At 46.0% G+C, this 20,954-nt stretch overlaps 1 protein-coding gene, 1 long non-coding RNA gene and 3 other non-coding genes across 5 annotated transcripts; 3 read left to right on the top strand and 2 right to left on the bottom strand.

The window, feature by feature from the left end:
• Positions 1 to 8,402: 8,402 nt before the first annotated feature.
• Positions 8,403 to 19,737, bottom strand: LOC138990930 (uncharacterized). The gene is made up of 4 exons (XR_011466963.1): positions 19,390 to 19,737; positions 18,934 to 19,089; positions 18,643 to 18,762; positions 8,403 to 8,818 (listed from the first exon to the last, which is right to left on the bottom strand). It is a non-coding gene; the product is annotated as an uncharacterized lncRNA (long non-coding RNA).
• LOC102267340 (olfactory receptor 4D9-like) lies at positions 11,048 to 11,983 on the top strand. Its single transcript, XM_014481372.2, has one exon. The coding sequence runs from the start codon at positions 11,048 to 11,050 to the stop codon at positions 11,981 to 11,983; it is 936 nt and encodes a 311-aa protein (XP_014336858.2).
• Positions 18,151 to 18,223, bottom strand: TRNAV-UAC (transfer RNA valine (anticodon UAC)). Its single transcript has one exon. It is a non-coding gene; the product is annotated as a tRNA-Val (tRNA).
• Positions 18,502 to 18,587, top strand: TRNAR-UCU (transfer RNA arginine (anticodon UCU)). Its single transcript is given in 2 exon segments — positions 18,502 to 18,538; positions 18,552 to 18,587. It is a non-coding gene; the product is annotated as a tRNA-Arg (tRNA).
• Positions 18,943 to 19,025, top strand: TRNAL-UAA (transfer RNA leucine (anticodon UAA)). The gene has a single exon. It is a non-coding gene; the product is annotated as a tRNA-Leu (tRNA).
• Positions 19,738 to 20,954: the final 1,217 nt, after the last annotated feature.

Raw genomic sequence — 20,954 nt, 5'->3', positions numbered from 1 at the left:
GCAACATGCAAAACAACCTCATAAAACAGTGAGGAAAAGCAGCTGAACTCAGAAGACCGTTAAATTTACTTGTCTGTCACCATGACATCAAATACTTACTTGGATCAATATATATACATATTTTTTCTCCAAGTAGAGACATTTTCTTAAGGAACAATTAGATATTGAGCTGATTCTAGTTTATTCTACATACATTCCATATATTTGGCCCTATCATTTGTGATGTTTTTTCCTACCCCAGAAACATTGATTTTTTAAACTCCCATGATATTTTTCATAAGCAAATAAATGTATCTATATACACGGATGGGTTAATTCAGGGGTGATCCTGTCATTCTGGATGTCTTTGAAAAATTCAAAGAAGAGTCAGGTTGCTTCAGCTTAGTTTCCAAGATGCTAATGGGGTCAGCACCACAGAGACTATACTGAAGCAACCGTGAGATTCCGGCCACAAAACTCTACCCTGGACGGATCTGCAGAGTTCTGCTGTCGATACTGTTGCGTAACTTGTCTTTCGAGTCTGGAAGAGAGTGTTGTCCACATGGCTCTTACTCGATAACAGACTGTCAGCTCAGTACGATGTTAGTGAGCTATTGCTGTACAACCCATTACCCAAAACTTAGTGGCTTAAAACAGCACCCGTTTCTTTTTATTTATCTATTTATGGCTGTGCTGGGTCTTCGTTTCTGCACATGGGCTTTCTCTAGCTGCAGCGGGCGGCCTTCCCACCTTTGTGGCAGCTGCTCTTGTTGTGGGCTCACGGGCTTCAGCAGTGGCAGCAAGCAGGCACAGTCGCTGAGGCCTGAGGGCTCCAGAGTGTGGGTTCAGCAGCTGTGGCCCACAGGCTTACTTGCTCTGTGGCACATAGCATCTTCCCCGACCAGGGACAGAACCCGTGTCCCCTGCAATGGTAGGTATTCCCACCCCCTGTACCCAGGGAAGTCCCACACACATTTCTTAAGTCACAGTTTGTGTGAGTTGGGGATATCCGGGCACAGCTTAGCTACATCTTCTGCATAGAACCTCTCACAAGGCCGCAGTCAAGGCATGAGCTGAGAGCTGCAGTCTCATCTCAAGTTTCGACTAGGGAAGGGTCGGCTTCCAAGCTCACTCATATCGTGAGCCATTGGCCTGGGGGCTGCAGTTCCTTCCTGGCTGTGGCTGGAGGTTATCCCCAGGTTCTAACCCTCCAGGGCCTCTCTCACAGGGCACCTTACTTCACCAGAGTGCACAAACAAGGAGGAAAAGTGGGGGTCAGCAAGACAGAAGTCACGGGCTCTTATAGCCTGATCTGGAAAGGGGCAGGCTATCATTTTTGTCAACGTCTCATCTTTAGAAGCAAGTTAATTAAGTCCAGTCCACACACAAGGCAAGGGGATGGCACAAGAGCATGAATATTAGAGCAGGAACTGACAAGCTCTCCAAATAAACTAGGAAAAAATGATTGCAAATGATGAAAGAAACCTAAAAGCAATTGATTCAGGAAGAGTTACAAAAGACCTCCCTGCCAAAAAAAAAAAAAAGGGTAAAAGGAAGTATCAGAGGTATTTCAGAGATACTGAGTCCTTGTGACAAGGAGAATAACAGTGCCAGGTATACCGAAAGAAGGATTGAGGTGTTTTTTTTTTTTTTTTGGCTACACGGGGTCTTCACTGCTGTGCTCGGCCTTTCTCTACTGCGGAAGGTCGAGACTACTCTCCAGCTGTGGCGCACAGACTGCTCACTGCTGTGTCTTCTCCTGTTGCAGAGCACGGACTCCGGGGCTTCAGTACTTTGGCCCACGGGCTTAGCTCCCCACAGCCTGTGGAATCTTCCCAAATCCGGGATGGAACCCAGATCCCCTGCATTAGCAGGCAGATTCTTAACCGCTGGACCACCAAGGAAGTCCTAGTTCTTTAAAAATATTTGTTATTTATTTGGCTGTCCTAGGTCTTCATTGCAACATGCAGGATCTTTGGTTGTGGCGTGCAAAGAATTAGTTGCTGCATGTGGAATCCAATCCCCTGACCAAGGATTGAACCTGGGCCCCCTGCTTTGGGAGCACAGAGTCTTAGCCACTGGGCCACCAGGGAAGTGCCGGAAGTACTTAGTTCTTGAGAGCAATGATCAGATCTATTTTAGACGTTTTGAGTTGTAGGTGTGCCCTATATCCAAGTGAGACAAGCCATGGGTATATGGTGAGAGACAAGGTTTCAAAAATGATATTGAAAATAAGAGGAGGGGGGAAATGGAGTTTTGGGGCTCATAGGGCCTGGAACAAGGGAGACAGTAAATATTTAGAGATGAATGGTACCAACCCATCCTTTGTCTGTTTACTTGCCTTCTTTGTATGAGAAGTTTGGGGGAAAACAAGAAAAAACGCATCTCCAAGTCTCTATGATGCATCTGATCATGTATACTATCAGGACAACAAGCAAACTACCTGCCTTAAAAAAAAAGAAAGAAATGAAACAGGCTGCACACACTCTCCTGGGAGTTCTGTTCATTTTCCCTGAGTTCCATCTCTTAAGGAGACAGAATCCTGTCTGTCCCCGTGAGCCCTTCAGGCAAAGATCCTCGGGTTCTAATCAGAAATCGAAGAGAAGTCACTCCTCCCCCGCACTAGGAGAATTTCAAAACCAAGATGTGCGCGTTCGCATACCTTTTCTGGCGCGTGTTCAATTTCTTAATAAGACTCAAGGGAACGGCATCCCATTAGGAAAGTCTGGCCACTCAAGTTCAACAATCACATCTGGAAGCACACCCGGAGCCGAGGGACTGGCACTCGGGGCAGCCACACCTGCGGCTGGGTGGCAGGACGACGCGGAGGCGATTCTTGGAGCCCGCCATGTGCCTTCGGTAGCAGGAGAGAAGATACAGTGCGGCCAACCCCCAGCTGCACGTCCGCCTTAAAGGGGACTGTTGATGAGCATCCATGACTCCTAAGATCAGCGTATGCCGCCGGACGGCCAGCACTACTTCTCAGGTAGGAGTTAGAGGTCAGGGGCTCTAAGTGGCTCTATTTGGGGGCTTTGGGGTGCGGGCCTGTGTGTCTGAGTGTACGTCTGTGCCTGTGTGCACATGCACTACCAGCTTGGAAAATCTTATTGTGGATTTCAGAAATACTTTGAATGTTAATAATGCTCCTGAAAGGTAGAGGATGCTGGACGTTAAAGCTCAAAACTTCAGAGACGCAGCGCAATTAGCCCTTCAGTATTCGGAAGGGTCCTTGAGGAGCAGAGAGAGGTCAGCTTGTCAAGAGGGCCCCAAGGGGCACACGCTTGGTGGACAATTGAGGGGGTGAGGAGTCCCTCAAGTTGGGGGTTCCATGACGTTCCTTAAGCCTGTTTTGGTTGGGGGGATGTTGCTGTTTGGTTGCTACTGTTGTTTTGCATTTCAGCTGAGCCATTCAGCTCGCAGGATCTTTAGGTTCCTGACCAGGGTTCGGACCCAGGCCCCATCAGTGAAACCACCGAGTCCTAATCACAGGACGGCCGGGGAATTCCCTAGCCTGTTTTATCAGAATGGGTTTCTCTGGCCCTTTATTACTATTATTATTCTTTTTAAACTTTATTATGTAGATTAAAATATTCCCTTTAGAAGTTATCACTTTGCTTTTATGAGGGTTTCTTTTGTGAGCAGTACATTCGTTTTTTTAATTGAAACATAATTACAATGTTGCGTTAGTGTCCACAGTACAGCAAAGTGAACCCTCCGCGTGTGGGCATACATCCCCTCCCACCCCACGCTCCAGGTCCGCACGGAGCGCCGCGCTGAGCCCTCGCGCTGCACAGCAGCCCCGCTAGCTGTCTATTTTACGCATAGTGGTGTGTATGTCAATGCTGCCCTCTCGACTGGTCCCTGGACCTACTTCTAAAGAAATTCTTGGGGTCTTGAACTCGTTCTTGCCAAAAGCAAAAAATAAAGCAAACATAAACAGTAATGTTCTGCTTTCTTTCCTTCTCTCCTGTTGCAAACAGACACACATACACAGAGGCTCTCATCTGTCTTCCCCTTTCCGCCTTTACTCTTAGCTGGGCAAATGCCCTGTGGAGGGAGGAGCAGCATTTTCAGCATTTTTCAGTTGGATCAATGATCACTTTGACCACTCCCTCCTGCACAGAATCTTGTGCCTTTGGGTTTCAAAGCCCATTCTTCTCACGACTAGGACGAACTGCCCCTGGCATTTCTTGCTACCAATCAGCCATCAGTTAACTTCCAAGACACACTTGAGATTTATAGGTTAACTGAGATTCAAATGCTGGTAAGCAATAGACAGAATACAATCTTAGACTCATCACAAGATAATTGAGGGCAACACTATTTAAAACAATCGAGAATTAAAGCTCCAAAGGTCTAGAGCAGGGGTAGGGGGTGGGAATAAATTGGGTTTAACAAATGCACCCTGTCATATATTAAAATAGATAAACAAGAATTTACTATATAGCACAGGAAACTATATTTGATATCTTGTAATAAACTATAATGCTATAATGGAAACAAATATTTTTAAAGAATATAGATATTTACATACATGTATATATAAAACTGAAGCACTTTGCTATACTCTTGAAACTAACATGATAAGTCAACTATACTTAAACAAAAAATAATTTAATATATATTTATTTTAAAAAGTTCCAAAGGACTTACCTGAAGTCCACTGGTTAAGACTACACTTCCATGCAAGGGGCACAGGCTTGTCCTTGGTCAGGAACTAAGCCCCCACATGTTGCACGGTGCAGTCAAAAATATTTCTAATTTTTTAAAAAAATGAAAAGAATTTTTTTTTTTTAAAAGCTGCAAAGGTCTGGAAATCACCTGGCCCGATGGATCCATTTAATATTGTGTAATGCCGGGCAGACCTTGCCCGCTTACAAAGGGACTCGAGGCAGCGTGTTCTCCCGTTTCACGCATGAAAAGACTACACATCCTGGAGTTTAGACGCCTTTAAAACTTCCACTGTGGCTTCATGAAGTCCTCAGAGTTCAAATCTCCCAAGCTGGTATCTTCTTTCTGAGCCACAATACTTCCCACTGTAGTTTAAAATTTAAAAAAATAAATCCTCTGTGCGTTATCTAAAAAACTAAAAAGCTGCCTATGTTCTGATCACTTTATTTCAAAAATCTTTTAAAATATTTACTCTGGAAAAAAAAATAAGTGGCCCTTTTAAAAACAGAAAGCATTTGAAGGGGATGAAATCTTTGGGGAGTTATTGATGGATTCGTAGGTCACTGGGAGTAAGCCAAGAAAATTAGCTTTGCTTGGCTTGGCCTTCAAAGGAAAGAGAATAGGAGGAAAGTTCACAACGTGAAGTTCTGTTCTGATGAGAAAATGACACATAAAGTACAGTGGGATCCAAAGACATAAAGTACAGTGGGATCCAAAGACATAAAGTACAGTGGGATCCAAAGATCTGAGTCGTTAACTGAAGCTGAAGCTCCAATACTTTGGCCGCCTGATGTGAAGAGCTGACTCACTGGGAAAGACCCTGATGCTGGGAAAGGTTGAAGGCTAGAGGAGAAGGGGACGACAGAGGATGAGATGGCTGGATGGCATCACTGACTCCATGGACATAAGTTTGAGTAAACTCTGGGAGACAGTGAAGGACAGGGAGGCCTGGCATGCTGCAGTCCATGGGGTCACAAAGAGTCAGACACAACTGAGCGACTGAGCAACAGCAACAGCAGAACAAAAGGATGGCTTCAAAGTGGGAAGGACACAGAAAGAAGTAAAAAGAAGTGTCAGAGGTGAACACAGCCCGACGTCCGTGAGAGCAGCAGTGAAAGGACTGAGCTCCGCGCCCATTTGCCCAGAGTGATCAAAGAGGGCGCAAAGGAGGGGGACAAGCTAGGGCTCGGCAGAGTCGAAAAAGCAGAAAGTGGCAGCGGTGGTCGGTGCCAGTGCAGTCAGGCTTGTCTGCCAGCGGCATTTATGTAAGTCACCCCCTACACAGACTGGGAGACAGAGGCTCCTTCCTTCATCATGATCACATTCAAGGAAATGGCTCTTGGTCCTTGAAAGAGACGCTTGTAAGTTGCAAGAGATACACATCACAGTTGCCAGGCTGCTGCTGCTGCTAAGTCGCTTCAGTCGCGTCCGACTCTGTGCGACCCCATAGACGGCAGCCCACCAGGCTCCGCTGTCCCTGGGATTCTCCAGGCAAGAACACTGGAGTGGGTTGCCATTTCCTTCTCCAATGCACAAAAGTGAAAAGTGAAAGTGAAGTCGTTCAGTAAGTGTCAGACTCTTCGTGACCCCATGGACTACAGCCTACCAGGCTCCTCCGTCCATGGGATTTTCCAGGCAAGAGTACTGGAGTGGGTTGCCATTGTCTTCTCCGACATTTGCCAGGACTGGTCCGTAAATGCTCTAAGCAAGGGAGATCGGGGGCCACCTCTGATGTTGGCTGGAACAAACAGTAAATTCTCCTGGCAGCTTTGTGCTTTCCCAGGCAGGCATTTTAAATGAGGGCCTGGGGTCATCCTAAGGACACTGTCCTGTGTCTCCAGAGGCCATGTGGTGGTCTGGTCATCTCTTTTGCAGGTTTGGACAGAGTCCTTAGGTGCCAAAATTCCGCAGTTCTCAGGGGCACAAGCGAACTTCAGGCTGAGGGAGATGTTCCTTATCCTAATTTAGTGATAGTTTCATGGGTGTATGTATATGTCAAAGCTCATCAAACCTTTAAATGTGTGTAGTAGTTCATTGCAAGTAAGTTACACCTCAACAAAGCTGATTTTAAAAAAAGAAAAAAGGTGCAAAGGATATTTTTTTTTGTTGGTAAAATCACAATAGACTGATGCCTGTTAACACCCAAACTAGAATTCATTCTAAATACTCTCTTTAAAACAGGGTTGGAAACAGGACAACAGCAACAAATTAGGATCAGCAAATGAAGCTCGGTGATAAGCGTTTTAAAAATTGTGTTCCTTTGCAAAGTAGAAATGTTCTAAATTGTTTTATCCTTTGGTATATGTGTTGGGGCGGGGAGGTTCAGAGGAATAGATTTTATTTCTTAGAACAATTTTAAATTTACAGAAAAATTGGACAAAATGTACAGAGAGCTCCCATCAACTACCATTGCCCACTACCAGCCCAGTTGCCCCTATTACTCCCACTGTCCACAGTGGGCTCCATTGGGTAAAAACTGACAGACCAGGATGGATACATTATTCTTAACTGAAATCCATTGTTTGCATGAGGGCCAACTCTTTTTGTTAAGAAAAAAGGAAATTTTAAGTTTCCTTTCCATGCCATACATGATCATTTAGTATGAGGAAAGGAAAATTGGTTGCAATCAGTTTTCCATATTCTAGATGTGTTTACAATACTGATACTTTAGCATTACTTTTAAAAAGGGAGGAAAATAGACACTTACCACATTCTTATTCTTTCTGATAAAAAAACAATAGTTCAAATAGTGCTAACAGCTTAATCATAAAAACAGATTATGGGTTTTATCCATAAAAGATAATGGATATTCACTTTTATCCATTAACTCACTTAGTGCTGAGTATTTCCATTTTCCTGCCAATAATAACAGAATAATAAAACATATGTCATAAGATGAGTATAGTACTTGCATGATTTTAGTAATGTTTTTTAAAAAGTAGATCTACCCTTCAATGACCTAGTATTGAATAACTGCCGTATTTCCTAAAAGCATGATTTAAATGATTTTTAAGCATTTGCTGAAAATTCTTTAAGTATCACTAACAATGATAGCATGACAATTAGAGTGTTCTTAAAGCTCTTTAGAATAACAACTTATAATATTTTAAGCTAACCTGAATCATGAGTGCAAATTTGGCTTCAGTGTAGAATTTCCCCTGGCAGTAACTGATTCAAGTGTGTGACCCAAATCCTTCCACATACTGGAAAGCAAGAATGTTATGTGTGCTTGTGCAAGATGAAGGTGTTCCACACACATGAAAAGTCTGATCATGACCCGCTGAAAGCTTGAGACCCTGATCTTAAACGCCACTCGATGTTGTACATTCTATGGGTTTACACGGTGCTGTGTACCCGCAATCTGAGCGGCATACAGATTAGCTTCAGTGCCCTAAAAATCCCGTGTGTGTGTGTGTGTGTGTGTGTGTGTGTGTGAGTTGCTCAGTGCCCTAAAAATCCCGTGTGTGTGTGTGACTCGCTCAGTCATGTCTGACTCTTTGCGACCCCATGGACTATACCCTGCCAGGCTCCTCTGACCATGGAATTCTCCAGGCAAGAAGACTGGAGTGGGTTGGCATTCTCTTCTCCAGGGGATCTTCCTGACCCAGGGACTGACTCAGGTCTCCTGCATTGGCCGGCAGATTCTTTACCCTCTGAGCCACAAGGGATGCCCCTCAAATTCCCTGTGTCTCACCTATTTATCCCTCCCAGCCTCCACACCCAGCCCCCAGCAGCCATTAATATTTTATTATAATTGTGTTATAATCTTTCAATTATGATTTATTATATTGTCATTTCCAGACTGTCATATAGTGAGATCATACAGTAAACACCTTTTCAGATCAGCTTCTTTCATTTAGTACTATGAATAACGTTTCATCCCCATCTTTTGCTGGCTTGGTACCTCATTTCCTGTGATCACTGAATAATATCTCATTGTACAGAACATATCTGCTTTTGAGATGCTAGATTAGATAATAGTTGCAATTATTTCAAAGAACCATATTTTATAACAGAAGTATAAAAGTGCATTTTTGTCAGTGTTTTCAAAAAAAAATGTATAAACGACTGACCCTGCAAAATGTTAAGTGTATTATACATGGGGGAGATGTGGTCTGTGTCACCTCAGGTTGACTGTATTCAGCAAGTCTCCTCAAGGTCCACAGTCCTGTAAAACAAACACGATGATACTCAGTTTTACTGATGATGAAGAGTTATCTGCCAATTAAGTGGCAGCATCTACATTCAAATTCAGGTCTGCTGCATACAGAACAGACTTGTGCTTGCCAAGGATGCGGGTGGGGAGGGATGAATCAGGAGTTTGGGAATATCGGATGCAAACGTATTATACACAGAATGGAGAAGCAACCAGGTCCTACTGTACAGCACACGGAACTATATTCAATAGTCTGTGATAAACCATAATGCAAATGACTGAATATGTGTGTAACTGAGTCACTTTGCTGCACGGCAGAAATGTACATGCACTGTAGATCAGCCACATTCAGTAGAGTAAATTTGCACACACACACACAAATTCAGGTCTGCTGATACTAACATCTTTTTTTTTCTTTTGAACTTTTTATTTTGTATTGGGGTACAGCTAATTAAAAATGCTGTGATAGTTTCAGGTGAACAGCAAAGGGGCTCAGCCACACGCACACACGCAGCAAAATCCATTCTCCCCCAAAGCCCCTCCCATCCAGGCTGCCACAGCACACTGAGCAGAGTTCCCTGCGCCGTACACTGGGTCCTTTTTGGTTACCCATTTTAAATATAGCAGGGTGTGATACTAACATTTTGCTCTTTGTGCAAAACTAAAGCCTCTACAAATACCGAAGTGACGCACAAATGTAGGTGACAAAAGGGAGGGAGACTGAGGAAGGAAGAGCACTGGTCCAGGGGCCAGGATGGTGAGGTCTTTGGCAACAGCATTATGAAAAGCAGAGACTGTAGTTGCCAAGTCCTGATCTTGGGCCACAGAAATCAGAGGAAAGCAAGACACCAAAGAGAAGGGAGATTGAAAAGGAAAAGAAGAAGGAAGAGGAGAAGGAAGGAAGGAAAGAAGAAAAAAAAGAAAGAGAGATGCACCCAATTAAATTGTCTTAGCTGCTGCAAAGCTGTTTGTCCTAAGTAGAAAGTAAAATGGAAACTGTCTTTCTGGCCTTGATTTAGTGCTGATCACTGGTATCATGAAGATCCAGCAAGACTATGCCAAGTAGATTGTCTCCGGTGGGAGAAAATGAAGGAGAGGCTACGAGCTTGCGTTAGAGCCACAGACTGTGCGTTATACCGTCCCCTCCGCGTGTTTCCCACTTCCTAACAACTGGATGCGTGAGTGTTCATTGAAAACAAAAACAAAGCTAGTCTCTTCACTTCTCAGAGCATTCAGTGGTTTTTCAAGAATAAAATGATGAGACATACAATTTTTAATAAGAATAACATACTAATTAAGGTGTTTTAATTAATTTGTTGGTGTTCACTCATTAAGTCATGTCCTACTCTTCACAACCCCATGGACTGCAGCACGCCAGGCTCCCCTGTCCTTCACTGTCTCCTGGAGTTCACTCAGATTCATGTCGATTGAGTCAGTGATGCTAACAAACTATTTCATCCTCTGATGCCCTCTTCTCCCGCCTTCAGTCTTTCTCAGCATCAGGGTCTTTTCCAATGAGTTGGTTCTTCGAATCAGGTGGCCAAACTATTGAGCTTCAGCTTCAGCATCAGTCCTTCCAGTGAATATTCAGTGTTGATTTCCTTTGGTTTGATTGTCTTGCAGTTCAAGCGACTCTCAAGAGTCTTCTCCAACACCACAGTTTGAAAGCATCAGTTCCTCCTGCTCAGCTTTCTTAATGGTCCAACTCTCACATCTGTACATGACTACTGGAAAAACCATAGCTTTGACTATACAGACCTTTGTCAGCAAAGTGATGTCTCTGCTTTTTAATATGCTGTCTAGGTTTGTCATAGCTTTCCTTCCAAGGAGCAAGCGTCTTCTAATCTCATGGCTGCAGTCCCTGTCTGCAGTGATTTTGGAGCCAAGAAAATAAAATTTGTCACTGCTTCCACTTTCCCCCTGCTATGTGCCATGACTGGAAGACCCCTGGAATGGCAAACCACTTCAGGATTTTTGCCTCAAGAACCCCATGAATGGTATGAAAAGGTTTTAACTAAATACTCCTTTGAAAACCCACTCTTTGTTTTGCTCTGAGATAACTCAAAAACACCATCTACGGCAGTTGGCGTCTTTCCCCAAAAGGAAAATAACTGCAAAAGTAACACCCAAGGCAGTCCAGTCATATAATTCACACTCCTTTGGTTTTTAATGATATGTTTTCTGTATTCCATTTTCTGTCTTCTCTCCAGGAAGTTGAGAAAGAAGAAAAAACATGACCCAATGGAGCAGGGAAATCACAGCAGGGTGAAAGAATTTATTTTTCAAGGACTGACCCAGTCCCGAGAACTGAGCCGGGTCTTATTTCTTTTGTTATCATTGGTGTACACAACTACCGTGTTGGGCAACCTCCTCATCATGGTCACTGTGAGCTTCGAGTCTCGCCTCCAGACCCCCATGTACTTCCTGCTCCGCAACCTCTCCGTCTTGGACATCTGCTTCTCCTCCATCACCGCCCCCAAGGTCCTGGTGGACCTTCTTTCAGAGAGAAAGACCATCTCCTTCCGTGGCTGCCTCACGCAGATGTTTTTCTTCCACCTCCTCGGTGGCGCAGACATCTTCTCTCTCTCAGTGATGGCCTTTGACCGCTACGTGGCCATCTCCAAGCCCCTGCACTACGTGACCATCATGAGTCGGGGGCGGTGCATTGGGTTGATAGTGGCCTCCTGGGCGGGGGGCTTCGTCCACTCCATCGTGCAGATCTCCCTGTTGCTCCCCCTCCCTTTCTGCGGACCCAACATTGTGGACGGTTTCTACTGCGATGTCCCCCAGGTGCTCACACTCGCCTGCACTGACACCTTTGTCCTTGAGCTCCTGATGATTTCCAACAATGGCTTGATCTCTACCCTGTGGTTCGTCTTCCTGCTTGTGTCCTACACAGTCATCCTGATGATGCTGAGGTCTCACTCTGGGGAGGGCAGGAGGAAAGCCATCTCCACCTGCACCGCCCACATCACGGTGGTCACCCTGCACTTCGTGCCCTGCATCTACGTCTACGCCCGGCCCTTCTCCGCCCTCCCCATGGACAGAGCTGTCTCCATCACCTTCACTGTCATCATTCCTGTCCTGAACCCCCTGATCTACACCCTGAGGAACCAGGAGATGAAGGCAGCCATGAAGAGACTGAAGAAGAGACTTGGACCTTCTGAAAAGGAATAGATACCATGCAGTCTGGAATGGAAGAGTCAGAACTGAAAAGTATTTTCTCACACACAGTAGAAGACCCTTATCAATAGACCATCGTGAGGCCAGATGAGGCCATCTTTACCCTATGGCAGAATCTTCTAACGAAGATGGTCTGAAATAATTGTTTCAGTAAGGATTTGTCATGGTGAGATTTTCTGCTACTTAAGTCTCAGATCCAAAAGCCATTAGCTCATGATGTTGTTGTTGTTCAGTTGCTAAGTTGTGTCCAACTCTTTGTGACCCCATGACTACAGCACACCAGGCTTCCTTGTGCTTCGCTATCTCCCAGTGTTTACTCAAATTCATGTCCATTGAGTCAGTGATGTTATCAGACCATCTCATCCTCTGTCACCCCCTTCTCCTTTTGCTTTCCATCTTTCCCAGCATCAGGGTCTTTTCCAATGAGTCGGCTCTTCCCATCAGGTGGCCAAAGTATTGGAGCTTCAGTTTCAGCATCAGTCCTTCCAATGAATATTCAGGGTTGATTTCCTTTAGGATGGACTGTTTGGATCTCCTTGCAGTCCAAGGGACTCTCAAGAGTCTTCTCCAACACCACAGTTCAAAAGCATCAATTCTTTGGTGCTCTCACATCCTTACATGACCACTGGGAAAACCATAGCTTTGACCATATGGACCTTTGTCAACAAAGCGATATCTCTGCTTTTTAATATGCTGTTTAGGTTTGTCATAGCTTTCTTTCCAAGAAGCAAGCATTTTTTAATATCATGGCTGCAGTCACTGTCTGCAGTGATTTTGGAGCCCAAATAAATAAAATCTGTCACTACTTCCACTTTTTCCCCTTCTTTTTGCCATGAAGCAATGGGACTTGATGCTGTAATCTTAAAGGAACTCCAAAGTTTATATCACTCAAGCACCTCATTTTACAGGTGAGGAAATGAACTCTGAAAGAAAACTACCTCTCAGTTCTTGAGTGTGGCTGTACCTTCTGCAGCCCAAGCAACAATTAGTAAAATGACCCTTAGGGACCAGAGTCCGTCCTATAAACTCCAGCACTCTGCCCTTTGTGGAGAATCCCCATTGCCCACTTTGAGGATGTCAGTTCCGTTTTTCTAAGGAAACCTCTGGGTCTTCCTTACAGAAGCTGAGGTGGTTCATATTTTATCAAAGTTGTTGTCATTGATAAATAGCTGAGACAAGGCTAGATCTGAGATATCTGACCTCAGGTAAATGCGTGTCTGACTACTCCTGTTGCCTCAGGCAAGATTTGATGGCATCTGAAACAAGCTCGTCTATTTATCCTCTATTGGAGTGTTGAGCTTCCCAGGTGGCACAATGGTAAAGAATCCGCCTGCCAAGGTTGAAGCTGCAGGACATGCAGGCTCGACCCCTGGGTCAGGAAGATCCCCTGGAGGAGGGAAGCGGGCAGGCCACAGCCTTTAAATGAATGACAAGGCCTTGAGGATATGACAAACTGGCTAGAACCGACTAGGTCCAAGATGGCAGAAGATGTGACTTCCAGTGGACCTTGAGCCTCATTATGCACTCATTGTAATACACTAGCATCTAAATGACATACCCACAGTCACCATGACAATTCCGAGGCCAACCATCAAAGACCAATGATGCTGATACATGGTGCTCAGTTGTGTCTGACTGTTTGCAACCAGTCAGACTGTAGCCCACCAGGCTCCCCTGTCCTTGGGATTATCCCGGCAAGAATACTGGAGTGGGTTGCCATTTCCTCCTCTAGGAGAATTGTCATGGTGCCTGTGGGTATGTCATTTAGATACTAGTGTATTACAATCCATACATGACTACAGGAAAAACCATAGCTTTGACTAGATGGTGGAGAAGGAAATGGCAACCCACTCCAGTATTCTTGCCTGGAGAATCCCAGGGACAGAGGAGCCTGGTGGGCTGCTGTCTATGGGGTCGCACAGAGTTGGACACAACTGAAGCGACTTAGCATGCATGCATTGACTAGATGGACCTTTGTCCACAAAGTAATGTCTCTACTTTTTAATATGCTGTCTAGGTTGGTCATAGTTTTTCTTCCAAGGAGCAAGTGTCTTTTAATTTCATGGCTGCAGTCACAATCTCCAGTGATTTTGGAGCCCAAAAAAATAAAGTCAGCCACTGTTTCCCCACCTATTTGCCATGAAGTGATGGGACCAGATGCCATGATCTAGTTTTCTGAATGTTGAGCGTTAAGCCAACTTTTTCACTCTCCTCTTTCACTTTCATCAAGAGGCTCTTTAGTTCTTCTTTGCTTTCTGCCATAAGGGTGGTGTCATCTGCATATCTGAGGTTATTGCTATTTCTCCTGGCAATCTTGATTCCAGCTTGTGCTTCATCCAGCCCAGCATTTCGCATGATGTAGTCTGCATACAAGTTAAATAATCAGGGTGACAATATACAGCCTTGACGTACTCCTTTCCCGATTTGGAACCAGTTCCCTCCTGTTTCACCATCACTACAAAAGTTAGATACATTTCTGGAAGGCCATGGCCATCTTCTGGTGGTTACGGTGTAGAAAGGGCATCTGCAGGCCCATTCTCAGTAGTGTCTCACTAGTGATTAACTTCAGGTGGTCTACTGGCCCACTCAATGGCTCCAGGTGTCATCTCACGGGGGAAGAGATACAGGACAGGACAACTGCAGAGGGTGCACATGAGGGAGATACGTCCAAGCCCAGGTGTCAGAGGTAACCTGAGAGACCCAGGTACAGACAAGTGAAATACTTCAGCCAGGTGATGGGCAACACAAGACAGAAGCTATGGACAAAATTCACATACACTCATATCTGATCCTGGACTTTTAAAACTCTACATTAAAAAAATCTACATTTGCTTCTTTGGGGTGACTGTTACTTTCTGACTATAATTAAAATCATTCACCAGATTCCTGACTATAGCTTTGAATTTTGTACCTAGCTATCCACATGAATGGAGAAGGCGATGGCACCCCACTCCAGTACTCTTGCCTGGAGAATCCCAGGGACAGGGGAGCCTAGTGGGCTGCCGTCTCTGGGGTCGCACAGAGTCGGACACGACTGAAGCGACTTAGCAGCAGCAGCAGCAACCCACATGAAAAAACATCAAGAACAACAACAGAAAGTCAAGAACAATTCAAACTTCCTCTCAAACCAAAGAATACAGAATCATAGTCTCCCATAATCAGTATGTTGCTTTATCACCAATAGCTATTTGGTTCCTTGTAAATCAATTTTTATACAAAAAAAAAAAAAAAATTCCCTTCCTCATACCTTTTCTCAGCATTTAATATTTACTTTCTAGAGACAGTGAATTGAGGATTCCAAATACACACACACACAAAATCATAAACACACAAACACCCACACATTTACTTTTAAGAAACAATTGATTTTAAAGAAAGTGAAAGTATTAGCCTCTCAGTCCTTTCCAACTCTTTGCGATCCTATGGGCTGTAGCCCACCAGGTTCCTGTCCATGGGTTTCTCCAGGCAAGAACACTGGAGTGGATAGCCATTCCCTTCTCCCGGGGATCTTCCCTACCCAGGGATTGGGCCCAGGTCTCCTGCATTGCAAGCAGATTCTTCACCATCTGAGCCACCAGAGAAACCCAATTAATCAATTACTGGGTTCCTAAAAGACTATGGTACTTTGGAGACATAGTATACATTAAAATCTGTTTTCCCAAGGAATTCCCTGGCAGTTAAGCAGTTAAGATTCTGAGCTTTCACTGTCAGGGGTGCAGGTTCGGTCCCTGGCCAGGGAACTAAGATCCCCAGCTTTCTGTGTAGCCAAGTTCTTTTAAATAAGTTTGTGCTTTAAAAAAAAAAAAATATTTTTCACAAAAATGTGTTTCTCTTCCTTCAGTGTGATAAGAACATGTTGCTTGACAACAATTGTTTAACATATGAGTTCTAACACAGGGTATTTGTATTTTGACTAAACTGTTCAACATCTCCCACCCTGGGAAGCTGTATTTCTTTCCTTCTTTTTTTTGAAGCGGGGTGGGGGGTGGGGGTGTGCTATATTTCTAAAGAACCTCTTCAATAGGAGCAGAGTCTACAGAGCAAAATGTTTCATAATGTTTTCTCACCACTAGAGGGAAACATTCATTTTCCATAATCCTCCCTTTGGCAAACCTGTAAGAGTTTAACTCAGATTTTTATTTCCAGAGATGAGGCCTGAAAACCCATGTTGAATGGGGGGGGGGGTGGTGTGCAAGGACACACAACCTAAGAATCAAGAATTATGTTTTATTCGGTGGACTTACTGAGGACTTAAAGCTGGGGTCCAGCCTCTCAGGTAGCTCTGAAGGGTTGTTCCGAAGAGGAGAGGACCAGGATGTAAGAGTTTTTTGAAAAGAAAAACAAAAAGTCAAATATCAAAAGATTACTGCTAATTAAAGAGACATCTCAAGTTAATGAATTTCGCACCTTTTTTATGCACGGGAAGATGCAAGAGTTGGGCTCAATGGAATCATTGCTCTGATGTGTACCATGACTGTCTAGGGCACTATGAGACTTGGGCTATCAATTAACTTCCCTGTTCTTTCTCTTCCTCATCTGTAAAATAGGTCAGATAATAGTGACCATTCAAGATTTCTGCTATTAGTACTCTACAGACTGATCCACTCCAAAACCTACACATAAGGAAACCCACTAGAGCATGGTCTGTAAGACTGAATACAATGTAATCGCTCATTAAAAGGCACAGATTAAAGAACTGGGCTATACCCAAACCATGAAGTGAAAGGATGAGTGAAGGCTTAAGAAGGAAATAGAAAGACTTCTAGGATATTGCTGGGGCGGGGGAGAGGTCCTTATGGCATGCTACCTTTTGTACAATAATCATAAGTCTTTTACGAAGAGGGGCTCTGGGTGGTGCTAGTGGTAAAGAACCCGCCTAATGCAGGAGACACAGGCAATGAGGGCAAATTCAGCTCCTGTCTGGTACAAACAGTAAAGGCGGAACGGGGCGGCAGCCTTCAGCTTTCTCAGGCAGACTCTGTAATTGAAAGTCGGGCCATTTTAGGGGCTGCAGCCTTGAATTCAGTCAGTTCAGTCGTGTCTGACTCTTTGCGACCCTATAGACTGCAGCACGCCAGGCCTTCCTGTCCATCACCAACTCCCGGAGTTTACTCAAATCCATGTCCATCACGTCGGTGATGCCATCCAACCATCTCATCCTCTGTGGTCCCCTTCTCCTCCCACCTTCAATCTTTCCCAGCATCGGGCTCTTTTCCAATGAGTCGGCTCTTCGCATCAGGTGGCCAAAGTATTAGAGTTTCCGCTTCAGCATCAGTCCTTCCAATGAATATTCAGGACTGATTTCCTTTAGGATGGACTGCTTGGATCTCCTTGCTGTCCAAAGGACTCTCAAGAGTCTTCTCCAACACCACAGTTCATTAAAAGCAATACTAGTGTTACTGTCTCTTCAAGCCTTATAAGCCGGCTATTTGAGACAAGGGCTCAGAGGGGCCGGCTACAATTTGGTCAAAGAGAAATTCTTAACCGGGGGAAACAACACTGTAAAAACAGAGGGGCTGGTTTGGTTTCTCCAGCATCCGCGTGTTACTGCTCAGCGCTCAGTCGTCTCCGACTCTTTGCGACCCCAGGGGCGGCAGCACGCTGGGCCTCCCTGTCCCTCACTGTCTCCCAGGGTTTGCCCAAGTCCACGACCATCAGCACACAATGTTTCAAAAAGTACTGTAAACTTAAATGAAGCAACAGGTCAGCGGACGCGAAGTAATGAACAAACAAGGGAGGGGACCGTAGGGATGTCCCTCGCGGCCAAGCAGGCGTGGACAGAGCAGGGCCCGCGGACCTCCTCAGGGACCCGGAAGCAGATCCACTGGCGGGCGCGAACGCGCAGGCGCAATGGCGCGCGACGCCCGCGGCCCCCTCAGGGACCCGGAGGCCGACCCACCGGCAGGCGCGAGCGCGCAGGCGCAATGGCGTGCGACGCCCTGAGCCGGGCGGGGCCGCCCGCACGCTCCTAGAAACGCCGCGAAGGGGCAGCCTCGGCGGCCCGTCTGCACGGGCACCTCGGCGCGAGTCTGCGCTTGGGGCTCGGGGCAAAGCCCCGTTGGGAGTCGCAGTCGCCACTTCCCGAGTTAAAACTCAAGCAGCGGCTGGCCCCAAGAAGTCTCAACTTAAAATGCTTCTAAAAGAGAGCGACCCCCGCCTCGTGGTTCCACTGGGGCTCGAACCCAGGACCTTCTGCGTGTAAAGCAGACGTGATAACCGCTACACTATGGAACCGCGCGCTGCAGATCTCTGCCAGGATAGGATACAGAAACCGCGCGCAGAGACTTTTTCCTCCGCACAGTGAGGCGGAGGGTGGAGGCCGGTGACGGCCGCGGAGGGAAGCGTTCAGATGGCCCTCAGACCTCTCCCCGCAAGTCCCGTCCGCACTTGTCCTCGGCGACACGAGCGCCCCCACTTGTCCGGGACACAGCCGGTCTGGATGCGCCCGTGGCGGCCCCCAGACGCCGCCGCTCTGCCTTGATGTCAGCTGCGCGGAGGGGGCCTGAGCACCGGGCTCTGTGGCGCAATGGATAGCGCATTGGACTTCTAGATAGACGGAGGCATTCAAAGGTTGTGGGTTCGAGTCCCACCAGAGTCGCTTCTCTTTTGATAAATGAGGAAAGAGTTCGGAGGGAGATAAACACATCACCTACCAAGTCCAGCGACCTTCGCCCACGTTGGGAAGGGTCCCATCCCACTTCGCTGTGATGAGTCCTGCCTCTTCAGTCTTCCCCATCGCTTTGATGTGGCTCCAGAGCCTCTGCTAACTCGACCTGAGGAAATTAACAGGCCGTGGTGAAAGCTGCTGAGCGGCCCCTCCCCACTCCCATTCCCTTGTTGTTCTTGTACAACAGGAATAAAATTTAAAAGGAATAAAATGTTTTATTGTTTTACAACTTAGCAGTAGCTTAATATGACTCAATTTGCGTAAAAATAAGACTTACTTGGCAGATACCAGAATGGCCGAGTGGTTAAGGCGTTGGACTTAAGATCCAATGGATTTATATCCTCGTGGGTTCGAACCCCACTTCTGGTACAACGGGTCCTGCTTTTCCAGCCTGAGGCGCGATGACCTTTTAATCTGAAAGTTTGTAGCAGACCTGGAAAATGTAGCAATAACTTCAGAATTTACGGCTTGGAAAGTTAGAAAGTACACGTCAACGTGAAGCTATGCCACTTGGTAGAGAAGTGGGCAGGAGGCAGTGTGCAGTAAAAACTTTCGCTTTTTTAAACAGTCACCAAAATAAATTTAAATTAAAAAATAAAATAAGCAGTCGCCATTTAAGATCATGCTATGTGCCAAATACCGTTCTGAACGCCGAGGTTGTGGGCATGCGAAGATTAAAAAAATAAATAAGCAGAAAATAACATGAACAGCAACAAATATACAAGGTCCTTACCAGCAGGCTTGCAGAGTAGAGTAAGAGAGGGGAGAGATGGTTTATAAACCAGCAAATAGAATTCCAGATGGTGGTAAGCGCTATGCACAATTAAGTGGGCTGGCACGATAGAGTGCCACAGAACTTTTTCAGGACAAAGGTGGGCCTGCCTGTGGTGGGCGCAGCAATACCGACGGTCTAAGAGTCCTCAGGACCGGACGCCCTCTGGAAGGGATCAAGCCGGGATCTCTGTGGCAAAGACAGGCGAGATCCCTGACTTTAAGGACTGGAGGGAACTTCCCAAACCAAAGAACTTGGAAAGTGGGAAGACGGTGGCATTTCAGGATGGAGGACGAAAAGATGGAGGGATAGTACATGGGGGAGGGGGGGGGGGAGGGAAACACCACAGTTTGTTAAATGAGATTGCACACAGCTCCAGTTAACTCTCTCTGTGCCAAGCAACCCAGTTCCACACCATCAACACTTGATGTTTCGCCCTCTGAGACTTCGGTTCTCCGTGTTCAGTGCCTGTCCATCTAGTCTGCCTTAGGAGAACAGCAAATAGATCTTCATGCTCCCCCAGTTGCATTCAAAGCCGAACTCAGCTTTGAACCCAGAGCTGTGGTAGAAGCCGAGGTTATGCCAAAAGCTCACCAGCTCCTCAGAGGATTGACTTCATCAGACAGGGAACTCCTGAGGCAGGGGTGGGGGAGCTGCTTTTATTTTTCTTGGTTAAAGCCATGTCATATAATTCGTAGGGATCCACACCTTCATTTGTGAAAGATGCTTCTAATTTCACTGGTGATTTTTCACTACCAGTGGAGGGGAGCAAATTCACCATCTCAAAATGTGTCTTTGGCATGCGGATTGTCTCAAGCTGAAAACAATTGAAGTCTAAAACGCTGGAGAATAAAGTGTGACTTTTGACCTTCTCCCTGACCGCCTGAAGAAAGGCCATGGAGAACCTGTTCCAGGCAGGGAGCTATCGCTGTAGACAGCAGGAGCCCCAACAGGTGTGTAGACAGGGAAACACCCAGCACAGGGCTCACCATTAAACCCCCCCCCCCACCCCCACCCCCCCACCCCCCCCCCCCCCCCCCCCCCCCCCCCCCCCCCACCCCCACCCCCACCCCCACCCCGCCCCCCCGTGGCCTCTGCATGGCCCAGCAAACCTTGGTTTAGCACACATTTGCTTTTCCATCCCCATGTCAGTTGCCTTCTTCCCCTTTGAGGTCCCAAATCACTACCCCGAGCATCCTCTTTTGGCTTTAGCTGAAGATATTTGTGGTGAGGGTTTCAGACATTTTGGCAAGTTACTGATTTTTCTGGGTCCCTTCCATGTACACATGTTATTCAACTTTTCTTTGATTTTCTCCTGTTAGTATGTCTCATCAATTTAATTCTTAGACCATCAGAAGAACTAAGAAGGATACAGGGGAAAAGTCCTCCTGGACACCAGTAACTCCCCTCCAAAACCCTGAGGCACAGAGGGAGACCCAGCCCCTGCTGCTGCTGCTGCTGCTGCTAAGTCGCTTCAGTTGTGTCCGACTCTGTGTGACCCCATAGACAGCAGCCCACCAGGCTCC

This window comes from Bos mutus, chromosome 15 (genome assembly GCF_027580195.1).
Source record: "Bos mutus isolate GX-2022 chromosome 15, NWIPB_WYAK_1.1, whole genome shotgun sequence".
NCBI classification, from domain to species: Eukaryota; Metazoa; Chordata; class Mammalia; order Artiodactyla; family Bovidae; genus Bos; species Bos mutus.
The sequence above is the reverse complement of the archived record's forward strand: the minus strand, read 5'-3'. Positions and strand labels throughout refer to the sequence as shown.

What these genes read in the sequence shown, in the direction of transcription:
- LOC102267340 (XM_014481372.2), top strand. Translation starts at nt 11,048, where the DNA reads ATGGAGCAGGGAAATCACAGCAGGGTGAAAGAATTTATTTTTCAAGGA.